Genomic DNA, 11753 nt, shown 5'->3' with positions numbered 1-11753 from the left:
TCAGACAACAAGGCAGCTCCCAGCCCAGGAGTCCGGACTAGTTGGAAGTCGGGGAAGGCTGGGGAGCAAAGGCAGGAGAGGCAGAGCATTGCCAGGTTTGGTGCTGCTGGCCCTATACTGCACAGGCAGAGATTTTTTTTTGAGATATTAAATTGTGACACCAAATGCACGCCCATTTCACGGCAACCCTCAGCCTTCACCTAACTGCGCTTATCAATTAAACTGCCACACAGTGCTGCTGTCCTTAAGCTGGGCATAGGCACTTCTTCATGAACAACTGGGTTTTCAAAGCCACGGAGCGCTCTGGGCTAGCTCACTCCTGCAAGCGTGGCTGTGGTCATGTAGCCAGAGCCACCTGGGCCATTTGCAAATAATCTGATTTCCAGATCAGGGTGCTTCTCATTATGTCTAACTTCATACTTATTATCTCTACGCCTTTCTGCAGAGGCCCTATTCATCTGATTATTAGTTAGCTGTGTGGCTTTTGGCTTCCCAAAAACCTAGCATCCGTGTGCTGGAAGCTTCACAGCTCCAGCAGCTTTTGGGACAACTTGCTGCCCAGGCTGGGGCATTTTGGGTGTTGCAGGGGCTGTATCGAGCGCGCCAGCCTGCTGGGGTCAGCAGACAAGAAGGATGCTGTGCTCCTGCCCCTGCCAAGCATGCGGTGTGGGTGTTGGCTTTGCAATGGAGGTAACAGCCGCCAAAGAGTTGTGTGTGTGTCTGTGTACTCAGGACCAGCTCCTGGGAGGTGATACAAGCTCCGAGGCTGATTGCTGAAGGCAGACTAAGCCCCTGTGCCTTGCAAAGCCTCAGGCAGCACCGCATGGCTCTTCATGCTGGGATGGCCGGGGTACTGCTGAAGCCAGCCCATCCCCTGCGGTCATGCTGGGTGGGCCTTCCCAAGGACTTTAGAGCAAAAAAAAAGGAAAAAAAAAATCTTTTATGGAAGAAAATTGTGGCAGCAATAGACCTAATCAGATTGCTTTTTTTTTGTTTGGTGGTGTTTTTCTTTTTAGCAACATTATCAGGCTGATTTTGGTAACACAGCTATCTGGGGTGCTAACAAAAAGACTCCCCACTCTCTCAGCCAAACAATGACCCCAGCAATGCACCCAGTCCCCCACCCCCCGCAAACTGGGCCCGCTGACTCTCATCCTGAGCTTCACGTGGTGTCACCTTTATTCGGTGACGTGAAAGAAAAGGGCTGTATGTGTCCCCTGCTGGCACTGGCACACAGTGTGCACAGAGAGGCAAACCAGCGGGGCCAGATGGTGATGGAGCAAAATTTTACAGACTTGTAGCTCCATCACTCAAGTTCAGTGGGTTTGTCAGAAATGGTTAATCATACCTCAAACAAGCTAAGGAAAAGAAAATATAGATAGATAGATAGATAGATAAGTATAAACTCTACATCTCAAAGTGTCTGGGACTTTGGGAGCACCTATAAAAAATTAAAAGGGGTTTGGAAGTTGCATTTGCACTTTTATTGCTGAAATTCATATTGACTTGTTATTTTGCCAGCACTGTCTTTCTTAAAATATGATCCAAGACATTTCTGTAGTGCTGGGGAAGGGCTCAGCTGAGGGGAGCATCGCCTCTTCCCAATTTGTAGCCTGTTTGTTCTGAATTGAGTTGCATTAAACCTGAGTTGCACATTAGCAGTCTGCAATGATACAGAGATGCTTTCTGGTGAGAAACATCAGGTTTTGGAGAGCTGCTTCTCAGAGAGACCATCCTGTGCATGGCGGCACTTGCCCCTGGAATTTAGTACAGAATTGCACAGGAAAAGGTGCAGCAATTCTGTTGCAAGAAGGCTTGTTCTTTGCTGATTGATTGAGGCTCTTGCCATATGAAATGCAGCTCAGCTGTACTGGGGCTGACAGACAACACTCATTGTGCTTTTAATCACTGGAAATGAATTAAATTGTACATATTAAACACCAATTATATAATAACCTGTACTTAGTGTCATACTTATTGCTGAAAGCAATACCCCTACCCTACTTACCAGGTCTGTTTTGGATAACATGGAAAGATCTGTGATCTAAGAAAAAGGCTGTTATTTAAAAATTACAGGTTGAAGTCTCCCCCAGCATTAGCCAGAGGCCCTCCCAGGGATTTTGGCTGAGTTGCGCTGACTTACACCAAGTGACGACTTGGCTTTTCTAACACCAAAATATGGGTGGGGGGGTCACCAACCCCAGGGAATGTGCATAGTGTGCAGGAGATGCTCCTCCATCAACTTTCCCTGCCCACCAAAACCACATCAGGGACAGGGCTGAGCTGGTTCTTGTACTTTCATTGCAAAGACCAGCTAAAGCAAAAATAGAGTTTTCTGCTCACAGTTAACCAAAGTCCTTAAGTGCAAAAACATACACACGAGACTCTGCCCTTTGGATGAATACTTCCATTTATTCCAACTGGAAAAAACATTTTTTTTTTTTTTAAATATACTTAAGTGTCATTCCGTTTTTTGTCGTTGTTTTGTTTTTCTTTTTAAAGGAATAATAATTATCACATTGTCTTTTACAAACAACAAAATAAAATTCCTAGCAATAGTCTGTGGTGTGGAGACATCCTTCTGCAAGACTTTTCTGCATCTGCTGCTTTGAGGAGGTGACGGGATGTCCCATGTGCGCTCAGGGGTGCTGGAACTGCAGCTGGACCCTCCTCCCAGGGTGCAGGGCAGGGGCACCCCGAGGTGCTGGCAGCACGTGGGGTGAGGGCAATGCAGCTGGTTCAGCCTCTCAGCCCTCCTGGAGCTCAAACCCCAGCTTTATCTTAAAACCCCTAGGCGCTAACCCGCACCTTTGGGTGCCAAGTGCCCCTTTTGCAAACCTGCTCCTTCCTGGGAAGCACCAGGAGAAGGCGGCATTGGCTCGCAATCCTCCGGCCATACCTCAGAGGCTTAAAGCATACAGAGAAAAAAACTTACATCCACCATAACACAACACAGCTGGGCCCATTTACAGACCACTCTGGAGTGAGGACATCTCTCCAGGGCAGGATCAGGCCCACAGGGAGCAGTTTGCAGTCGTTCTCCTACGTGTTAGGCAATATTGAGACTTCCACTTGGTAATGAACAGCAGTTAACATAACCCAGGGGACTAGAGCACCATAAGACAAATCTATATTCAAAACAATGTCATGCTGACATCACACAATTGCACCATTTACACTTTTATTTACTCCAAATAATAATTCAACGTTTAGTAACTTCAATGTTCTCTACAGAGGTGTAAAATTCCTTCTCCAGCTTTGGTCATTTACAACGTTGCAGGCATTTGGTAGTTCTGTTCTTTCCTATATTATAATAATTAATAATAATAATAATAATAATAATAACAATAAAAAGTCCATTTTGCAGCTGTCAGGATTCCTATATCTGACAGATGGAGCGTACCTGAAAATCACAGGTGTGAGCAGACTTCAAAATGCCACTGAGGCCTCTTCAAGATTTAATGGATCGGAAAATGGTCTCTTTATTTACCAGGAATGAAACAAACCAAAAAAAGGGTTAAAAAAAACCCCATAACCCTCAAAACAAATGACAATTCAAACTCTCACTGATATACTTAAGAAATGTGATGATGAATTGGAAAGGGGGGGTGGTCCAAAGTACTGTTTGGTTAGCTCTGGTTGAAAACAATTCTGAACGTGCATGCATTTTCCCAGTGACTCCTAAGATATAGAAATTCCTCTGATATAACAAAATACAAAAATATTTTCTCCAAACTCTCATTTACATTGCATTTACAACAATCACGGAAATAACTTAGGCTCCCACACTGTCCAAAAGAGACAAATTACCTACCAACATGGCTAATGGAAAACAAAAATGTGGTGGAAAGCAAAAGCTACTGGCAAACTGATGCTGAGAGTTGACAGTGGTAACCAAAACATATAGACAACCAGAACTCAAAAGGCTGGCAGTATTTGGAAGAAAGAGGAAAAACTACTGGGTAAATATTACAGGCTAAAGTGAAGATTTTTTGTATTATTTTTCTCCAAAGTAAGATGTGCAAAATATATTCACCGTGCCCAGGATTATGACTATTTATAGAAGCCAGTCTACAACCTTCTTAGAAATCCCTATTCTTCAGGTCGTTTCTTTTTGTTACAATAAAAGCGCTTACATGATCTAAAACAGTGCAAGTTTGTGAGTTAATTTACATTCTCCCAAGGTGCCTAACAAGGATGCCATTAGGATATGATACAGTTTTTGCTCTTCTGTCTTTTCCGGCTGTGCAACTGTCCCCTGCCCCCCAGTGTGGAAGACTTGGGCATGCTGTACGAGCCGTACTTGTGCAGGAGCTCCTCGCTGGTCACGTACCGGAGCCGGGCGGGTTGGGGAATCGGCTCCCCAAGAAAATAGCCCTCATTGTCAGACTCCGAAGAGGATGAGCAGGTCGAGCACCAGTCGTATTCGGCAAAGTACGGCCCCCACCTCTCACCCAAGTGGTTCTGCAAGGCGAGATCCGACACTGTCCGGGGACAGTGGCCATAGACGTCCCTGCGGGGACCCTGCTCCACCGTCTCTCTGCAGCTCCTCTGGTGCATGAACTGGTCGTAGTCTTCCCGAGCTCGCAGTGAGGGTCTCTCCTTCAGCCGGTAGCCCTGCTCGCTGGCCAGGTGCAGGGCGTTATCCGACCGGGAACGCCGAGACCGCCGGGGCCGGTGCGGGCGGTAATGCCGGTCATCATCCCGCAGGTTAGTTCGCCGACGCGTGCGCTCGCTCATGGGGGCATGTCTGGAGACCTCCTGCACCCCCAGTTTGCCCCCCGGCACCCCACTACCGTAGTCGAAACTCTGGTGCATCCGCCCGTGCAACGGCCGCTCTCGGTAGCCAAGGGGGCTGGCGAGGTTGTGCAGGTTGGGCTCCATGTCCTGGTACTGCTGCACCGACAGCAGGCTGCGCACTGACTCGGCACTTCGGAACTGCACAGAGGAGTTCAGGGTGCCCATGTTGCTCATCTTCTCCGAGACGTTCATGCCCGAGTCTTTGCTCAGATCAGGCATTGAGAACCTGGAGAGATGCTCCTGGCGTTTGGCTCCACCATCTGCAGAGAGGCCTTTGCAGGGAAAGGGGAAAAGAAGAAAACAAAAGAGAGGTAAGAAGGAGAATCTTCTATCAGCAGAGATGCAGGGAGAAGGCTGGGTTTGGCACAAAACTTATGCTTTAAAAAATAACTCAGTGGTTTAGATGCTGTCCTGAAGAGCCCTTCAAGATGGTGATTTTTTTAATCATATTTTTTTTTTTTAAAGAGCAGGCAGTTCCTACTTTGGGGAAATCACACCAATTTAAGGTGTTTTGAGTTGGACTCCAAGCTGCTTTTCACGACTTCCTTCCCCATATGTCTACACTGTCTGTGACTTGATAGGAATAACTAGTGATGCCAGTGAGAAATTATGCGTCAGAGGTAACCTGAGGCCTCCTGCACACTGAGATAACTAGGGTGCCATGATCCGGCACCCACACCTTGTGCAATGATGACAAGTTTTGAAGGACTGAACAATGTCAGGGGCAGCAGAAAATAGAGCCACTGACTAATTCAGGCTTGTCACCATGCTGCACCACACAGGTCCCCCTGAATGACACCTGCGGAGGGACCAAAGAAGCAGCCTTGGGCATGTGCACGCAGTTGGGTTTCCCAGGAGGCGTGGAAACACCCAAGTCCCAGAGGGTCTGCTGGAGCTCCCCGTATTGAGCAGGACAGCGGGTGGGTCAGGCTATCCCTGCAAATATCAAGAGAGCTGCACGTGGCCAGTAGCCAGGAACATCAGCCCCAGCTTGATGGGCTTCCAAGCTTGAGAAGATGCCCCGCTGGGTCTCTCCTATGAGCCAGCCAACTCTGAGCTCCTGTACGGTGCTTTCCTTCCCCTTCACCCAAGAGCAGAGAAGTGGGGTGTCTGCTCAGCACCTGCTCATCAATGAGAAACTCAACGCACCCCACATTGCCCTAGTCCTTGGCCTGTTTTCTGGGTGTTTCCAACTATTTTCTGAGGATCTCCATGTAGCTTCGACAACTGGCAGCAGTCAGCACTTCCATTGCAAGCTCAGGACAATGTTTCACAAGTTATTTCAAAGGAAATCCATTTCATCCCAAATCAAATGCAGAGTGTTTGCTTTGGCGCTCTTCTCCCCATCCCTCTCTGAGAACCTCCCCGTGCAGACCAAATGCGGGGAGCTGTGCACCATCAGCAAGATTTCAACATGACGCACAGCTCTTATGCAATCAACCAGAATTTATGACTTTGTAAATTAATTTAAAAAAACAACAACCCAACCCACAATTCAAGAATAAACTTCTTTTCCCCTTAACGAAAGCTGCTTACATTCATTGAGAGCTGAGCTCCTTTGACATCAGCCACTGCTTGCCAGACCTGAACAAGGGCTGCTGTCACTAACCCTGCTCACGAGACGCTTCGGGGTTTCTTTGGACTCAGCCGTAAAAATATCAGCAGATCCTACAAAGAAGGGCAAGGTTTTCCAAATCCTCCCCTCAGTGGCACTGGGGAGAGCTTTAGCACTTGAGCACAAGCTGCTGCTGGGTCTCACATGATTTGGCTTTGCTCCCCAAGTCCCAGCTGTCACAGCCATTTATCTCTCCTCACTTGCTTTTCTTTTTCGGGGATGCTTCTGGAGTTTATATTTGCAGAGGAAGGTAAAGCAAAGGCAATCCCTGAATGTTGCAGGAGAAGGGAGAGGCTCAGTTAAAATAAGAGGAAAAGCCACCTTCGGTTTCAAAAAGGACACATTTTTCAAGCTGGCTTCATGTCTTTTTTTTCCCCAAGGCACGGTGATCTCAATCAAGCTAACCCAACCATGCCGACTGCTCTTTGGAAACAGCCCCACACGGGTTCCCTGTCCCCTCTGAGGATCTGCCTGCCTGGGCTCCCCGCTCCCATGACAGGAGTGAGTGATTCCCAGCACACACCACCTCCCCACTGGAGCCACAATCTTCTGCCTTTGATCCCAGTGACACCGTTTGTCACATCAGGCACTGCTTCCCATGTCCCTCCTGTGTCACTGCAGAGGAGCCCAGCAGCCCCCCAGGGAGGGAAAAGCAACTCGGTGACACGTGCAAAGACCTCCCAAAAAGCCAGACTAACAGCAGGACTGCCGATGGAGCTGATCTGAACGTGAATCACAGCCACTGGCAGTCAAATGTGGCCTTAATCAGATCTGTCAGACAATAGCTGACGCCAAAGAAAATGAGCCCTCAGTGACATTTATGCAACCCTTCGTTAAGAGAACCAGCGTGACTCCGCAATAAGAACATGCAACGGCAGAGCTGTGCAGGAACACAGCTCCCAAGGCCGCGGGATGCTTTTGTGGTGTCAGCAGATTGATTTTGGCAGCATCGTTTGAAAGGGGCTGACCTCGTCCCACCTCGCAGGGGCAAGGGGTGAGCCACTGCTTTGCCCCCAGAACGCAGCCAGCCGCATCGGATGGCACCCATGGGCCTCAGCTCCCTCTGCCACAGCCATCTCTCTCCTCTGGTCCTGCATCCAGCAAGAATTAAAATGAGCATCAGGGGAGAGGTTTGCAAGACAGGAAGTATTTTCAAATTAAGCAAGACATTTCTGCATCCTCCACATCATCAGCATTGTGCGCAGCTGCGGTGACCAAGCGGGATGAACTGCAGTGAAACCTGCATTTCTTTTTACTGGGAATAAAGCAAGTTGTGGTAAGTGGGGGGCTCTGGGAAAGGCAGAGCCAGCACTCAACAGGGTTAGCTCATGCAGGATGGGGGTCTCCAGCCCCTTGCCCACAGCTCCAGCAGATGCCATGAGTGTGTTTTCTTTTCCTCTTCAAAAAATGTCGGTCATCACAGGAGGAAGCAATTTCAGACAAGGAGCCTGTGATACATGTACGGCTCATGCTCGGAGTGCAAGGTTTAATCAGTGATTATTAGGTCCGGGGGACATTTCTGGCTGTTAATTCAGCCAGCCTGATTATAATTAAGCACACACATTTTAAGATCTTGAATCGCTGGGAAAATGTGGATTCTAAGAGGAATCTGGCATCTAGTACATACATCACCACCACCAGCACATGCAGCTCAAGGTGTGACGGAGCACACGGCAAAACCACCCCAAGACAAATCAGCTCCATACAACAGAGTGGGAAATGCTCCCTGTTGAGGGGCCAAATGCATCTTTCAAAGCAGATTTGGGAAGCTGCATGTGCATAAGCCTTTTTTTGGGATCCACACTAGCAAGTGACCCAGCAAGCAGCATGGCCAGGGGCCAAGTAAACTTTATCTCGTCACTGAGGAGCAAATCTGTGCTTTTACAGCATCCCTGAAGATACTGAGAGCTCCACATGGTTCTTACAATGCCAAGAGCAGGTAACAGATTGAGGATGCAACCTCTAACCTATGTGAAACACAAAGGTGTCTCCAGGCTTAAATTTACACTTACACCAACGCAATTTGTAAAGTACTGGGAGCAGGGGTTAGGCCCAGATCAGTCTTTCAAAGCTCGCAAAATGATCCTGCTCCTCTCTGCAGGGCCAGAAAGCCTCAGCAAGGTGTAGTAGGAGCAAGCCAGGAATGCTCCAGCTTGACCACAGCAAGTTCAGAGGACAGCAATAACCATTTGTCTAAAAAATATAATCTAGAAAACACAACCTAGGAATAAAGTTTGAAAGAGCAGGTGTTGTTTAGTCTAGAGAAGCTGAAGAGAATATAATAACAGCCTTCAAACATGGAAAAAAATGCTTGCAAAAAGGAGGGAAATACATTATTCTCCAGGTCTGCTGAACGCCTGCAAGGAAAACTTCAGCTTGAAGAAACTCTTCCTGTGCTGTCACTGCAGCAGGTGGCCAGGGCAGCTCAGGGGCTGCCCCACACCCGGTCCCACACTGCCCTGGATGGGACGAAGGTGGCACCGACCCTCCTCTCTTGCCATCATTTGCTACTTCAGAGCTACACCAGTGCATTGAGGCCCAATCTTCTTAAATTACCAGTATTTATTTACAACAGCTGCAGCTCCCTCTTAATGAAGTGTTTCATCTGGGAACACGGCTAATAACCTGATAAAGCCCTAACCCGGAAAAAAGAGCGCACAAGGGGAGACCCCACCATGCAGCGGTGATTTTTTTCTAACAAGGAAACCTGAGAATCTGTTTCCTGAGACCATGCAGGAGAGCGGGAGCCCTGCTCCAGCCCATGGTGTGAGATGGTTGTTACCACATCACCAAGCCCTTCCTGAGGGTGCAAACCCAGGGATGACATGCTGACCCTATGAGACTCTCCTTCTGCAAAACAACGCTCTGAGACACTGAGCACATCCATCCTTGTCTGCCCCAGAGGTACAGGCTCATGCACTGGAAGAGAAGAGATGGCACATGTTGCTGCTGCCAGCGCGGTGCGTCAATCGATGGCCATCCCACCAGATTGGAGCCAGCACCCCAGTGCACGTGGACACAGCAGGTTATTTTGCTGCCGTTCTCCACTGCGTGGGGCTGCCAGGCTCAATATTTCACCCTGGAGCCATGGAAACGCACGCCTTTCGGATGAACACAAGTGAAAGCTGTAGCTTGTCTGCGGGCGTTCAATATAAAACTCAAGCTGGGTACAGCGTCGAGAACACAAAACAGGTTCCTGGTTAACATTAAGGTTTGCTAAGAACATGCTGTACGATGTGCTCTGAAGTCCTTCTCCGCCCATTTTAAGAACCATGTTCATCCCATAAAATATTGCCAAGGGAAATAACAACTGAACAAGCAAAACGACAGCACAAAGATATTCCTCGTGAGCATCACCTCTACAACCTTGCCACAACAAAGCACTCAGAGGCGCTTAAATCTCACCGCGTACTTTGCTAAACCGGGGCGGCAAGTTGCATTAATTATGAATTATTAAATCACTTGGCAAATGACAGCAGAGGGGCCACAGAGAGCATGTACGCTGGCTGCGAGGCTGGGAATGAAGCCCCTCGTGAGAGGAAGCAGCTCCCAGCCCCTATTAAATCAAACTCCCCGCGAAGCTGGGCTAACATGGAGTGATGCCCTGCCACGGTCCGCATCCCACTGCAGAGATAGCATCATCTGCTTCACCATGGTGGGGTAATGCAAAACACCTTGACTTTGGATATTGCAAACAAACAGGGCTATGCTGATGCTTGCTTTTTGCCTTTACAATTATCAGTGTATGCATATACCTGTGCATTGCAGTTTGCACCACCTGAGCCCCATGTAAGTGTCTGCCTGCTCCAAATGCAGCTAGAGAGGCACAGAAGGGGATGGTGCGGCATCTCTTATATCCAGCCCCCCATGCCAGAGCCTTCTCTCTCCCATAGCATCAGGCGGGCATATCCTCACTACCCCTGAAACCAGCTTTATTTCAAGTTCAACTAAAGAACTTAAAAAGAACTTAAGGAGAAACAGCCTGTTCAGGGCTTTGTTTATAGCTCAGCCTCGTCTCACTTCTGTGCGACCTCGGGGCATGCAGAAATAAAGCAGAACCCTTATGTAACTGGAAATTGTGGAAAGCAAACAATTCGGGGGAAAGCAGAGCAATCAGCAAGCGGGTCTCGATGCTCCCAGCCTCCCACGGCATGCCGCTATGAGCCATCCCAAGGGTGCCGGGGTGGATTTCCAACCCGATCAGTCCCCCTATCCAGCTCATTGAAAGAGGTTCCTACTCAGGTGCTGCCTGGGAAAGGGGTTGGATTTTAACCTAGTTTAACCCCCATAATCCCCCTCATCAGCACCACCAGCTCCTACATCCTCTCTGGACAAGGCGCAATGGCCAACAACCCCAAGCTCCTCACTGCCATCCCAAGGGTGTTCAGGAGCTGCTCCCAAGCCCTTGATGCAGCAGAGGCTGTGCCATTGAATTCTTCTTGGAAAATATACCCCAGCCCTGAAAAACAGGGTTTTTAATTCCCCACCCTATCTATGAGACCCTCCTCAGGCGGAGGAAGGAGAGGGGACTAGAGAGAGATGATGCCATCAGGTCACTCAGCAACACAGATGTGCAGAGATCAGTGCTGACCCATCTGTATATTCATAAATTTTCTCTCTCTGGTTTCTGGGAAGTTGTTTACTCCTGGAAAAACAAACTATTTGGGCCTTTGGGCATCTCATAACACAGATGATAGCAGAAATGCGCACCATTCATGTGAAATCATATTCCACCCTGTAGTGGCACCGGTTTAACATCTTTTTTTCCTGGAAAAGTAGTATTTTTTCCTCAAGAATACTTAAAATCTATTTCTCCTTTTGCATATGACAGTGTCACTGTTTAACGTGACTTCTGCCTCCAAAGCACACCTGCTCTCTGCAAATTGCACACAAAGAGACTGGTCTCAGAGGTACATTTACCCGCAGGTACTTTCTTAAGCTCCTGATTTCTCATTCAGCCGCTAGGTACACGCAGCGCCTGCAAAACCTTTTTTAAAGGGTGACACAAGCACAAGAAGAGCAAAGCAGAGCAGAAGTACTGGGAGCAGTGCTGTGATGGACTGAGTATCTTCTGGAAAGTGATTAACCTTTGCTAGGATCAGGCTTCTCCTCATGAGAAAAGCTTCCTGGACAAACTCCATCTTAGCATCATCTTAATTGCTTAATGAAGGGAGTCATAGGGTAAACACTGCTATAGCATCCATTGTTTGGTATTGTTGCTAGTGCCATTAAAAAAAAAAAAAGGTAAAAGCGGCCAAAGGAAATAAAATAGATAATATAAAACCCAGAGAAAAATTAGCTCTCTCTTGGAAAACGCACTAGGAAATATTTTTTGCTC

The 11753-nt window shown here is 48.1% G+C and overlaps 1 protein-coding gene across 4 annotated transcripts in view; it reads right to left on the bottom strand.

Annotated features, from left to right (window-relative positions):
- Positions 1–2390: 2390 nt before the first annotated feature.
- The window catches only part of PRICKLE2 (prickle planar cell polarity protein 2), a 104409-nt gene continuing 95046 nt past the window's right edge, over positions 2391–11753 (bottom strand). For all 4 annotated transcript variants that reach the window (XM_065075529.1, XM_005510610.4, XM_021298568.2 and 1 more), the window contains one exon: positions 2391–5072. In XM_065075529.1, the coding sequence (XP_064931601.1) occupies positions 4204–5072 (869 nt within the window). In that variant the 3' untranslated portion in view covers positions 2391–4203. The remainder of the gene's footprint in view (positions 5073–11753) is intronic.

The sequence above is a fragment of the Columba livia genome, chromosome 10, assembly GCF_036013475.1.
Source record: "Columba livia isolate bColLiv1 breed racing homer chromosome 10, bColLiv1.pat.W.v2, whole genome shotgun sequence".
NCBI lineage: Eukaryota > Metazoa > Chordata > Aves > Columbiformes > Columbidae > Columba > Columba livia.
The sequence above is the reverse complement of the archived record's forward strand: the minus strand, read 5'-3'. Positions and strand labels throughout refer to the sequence as shown.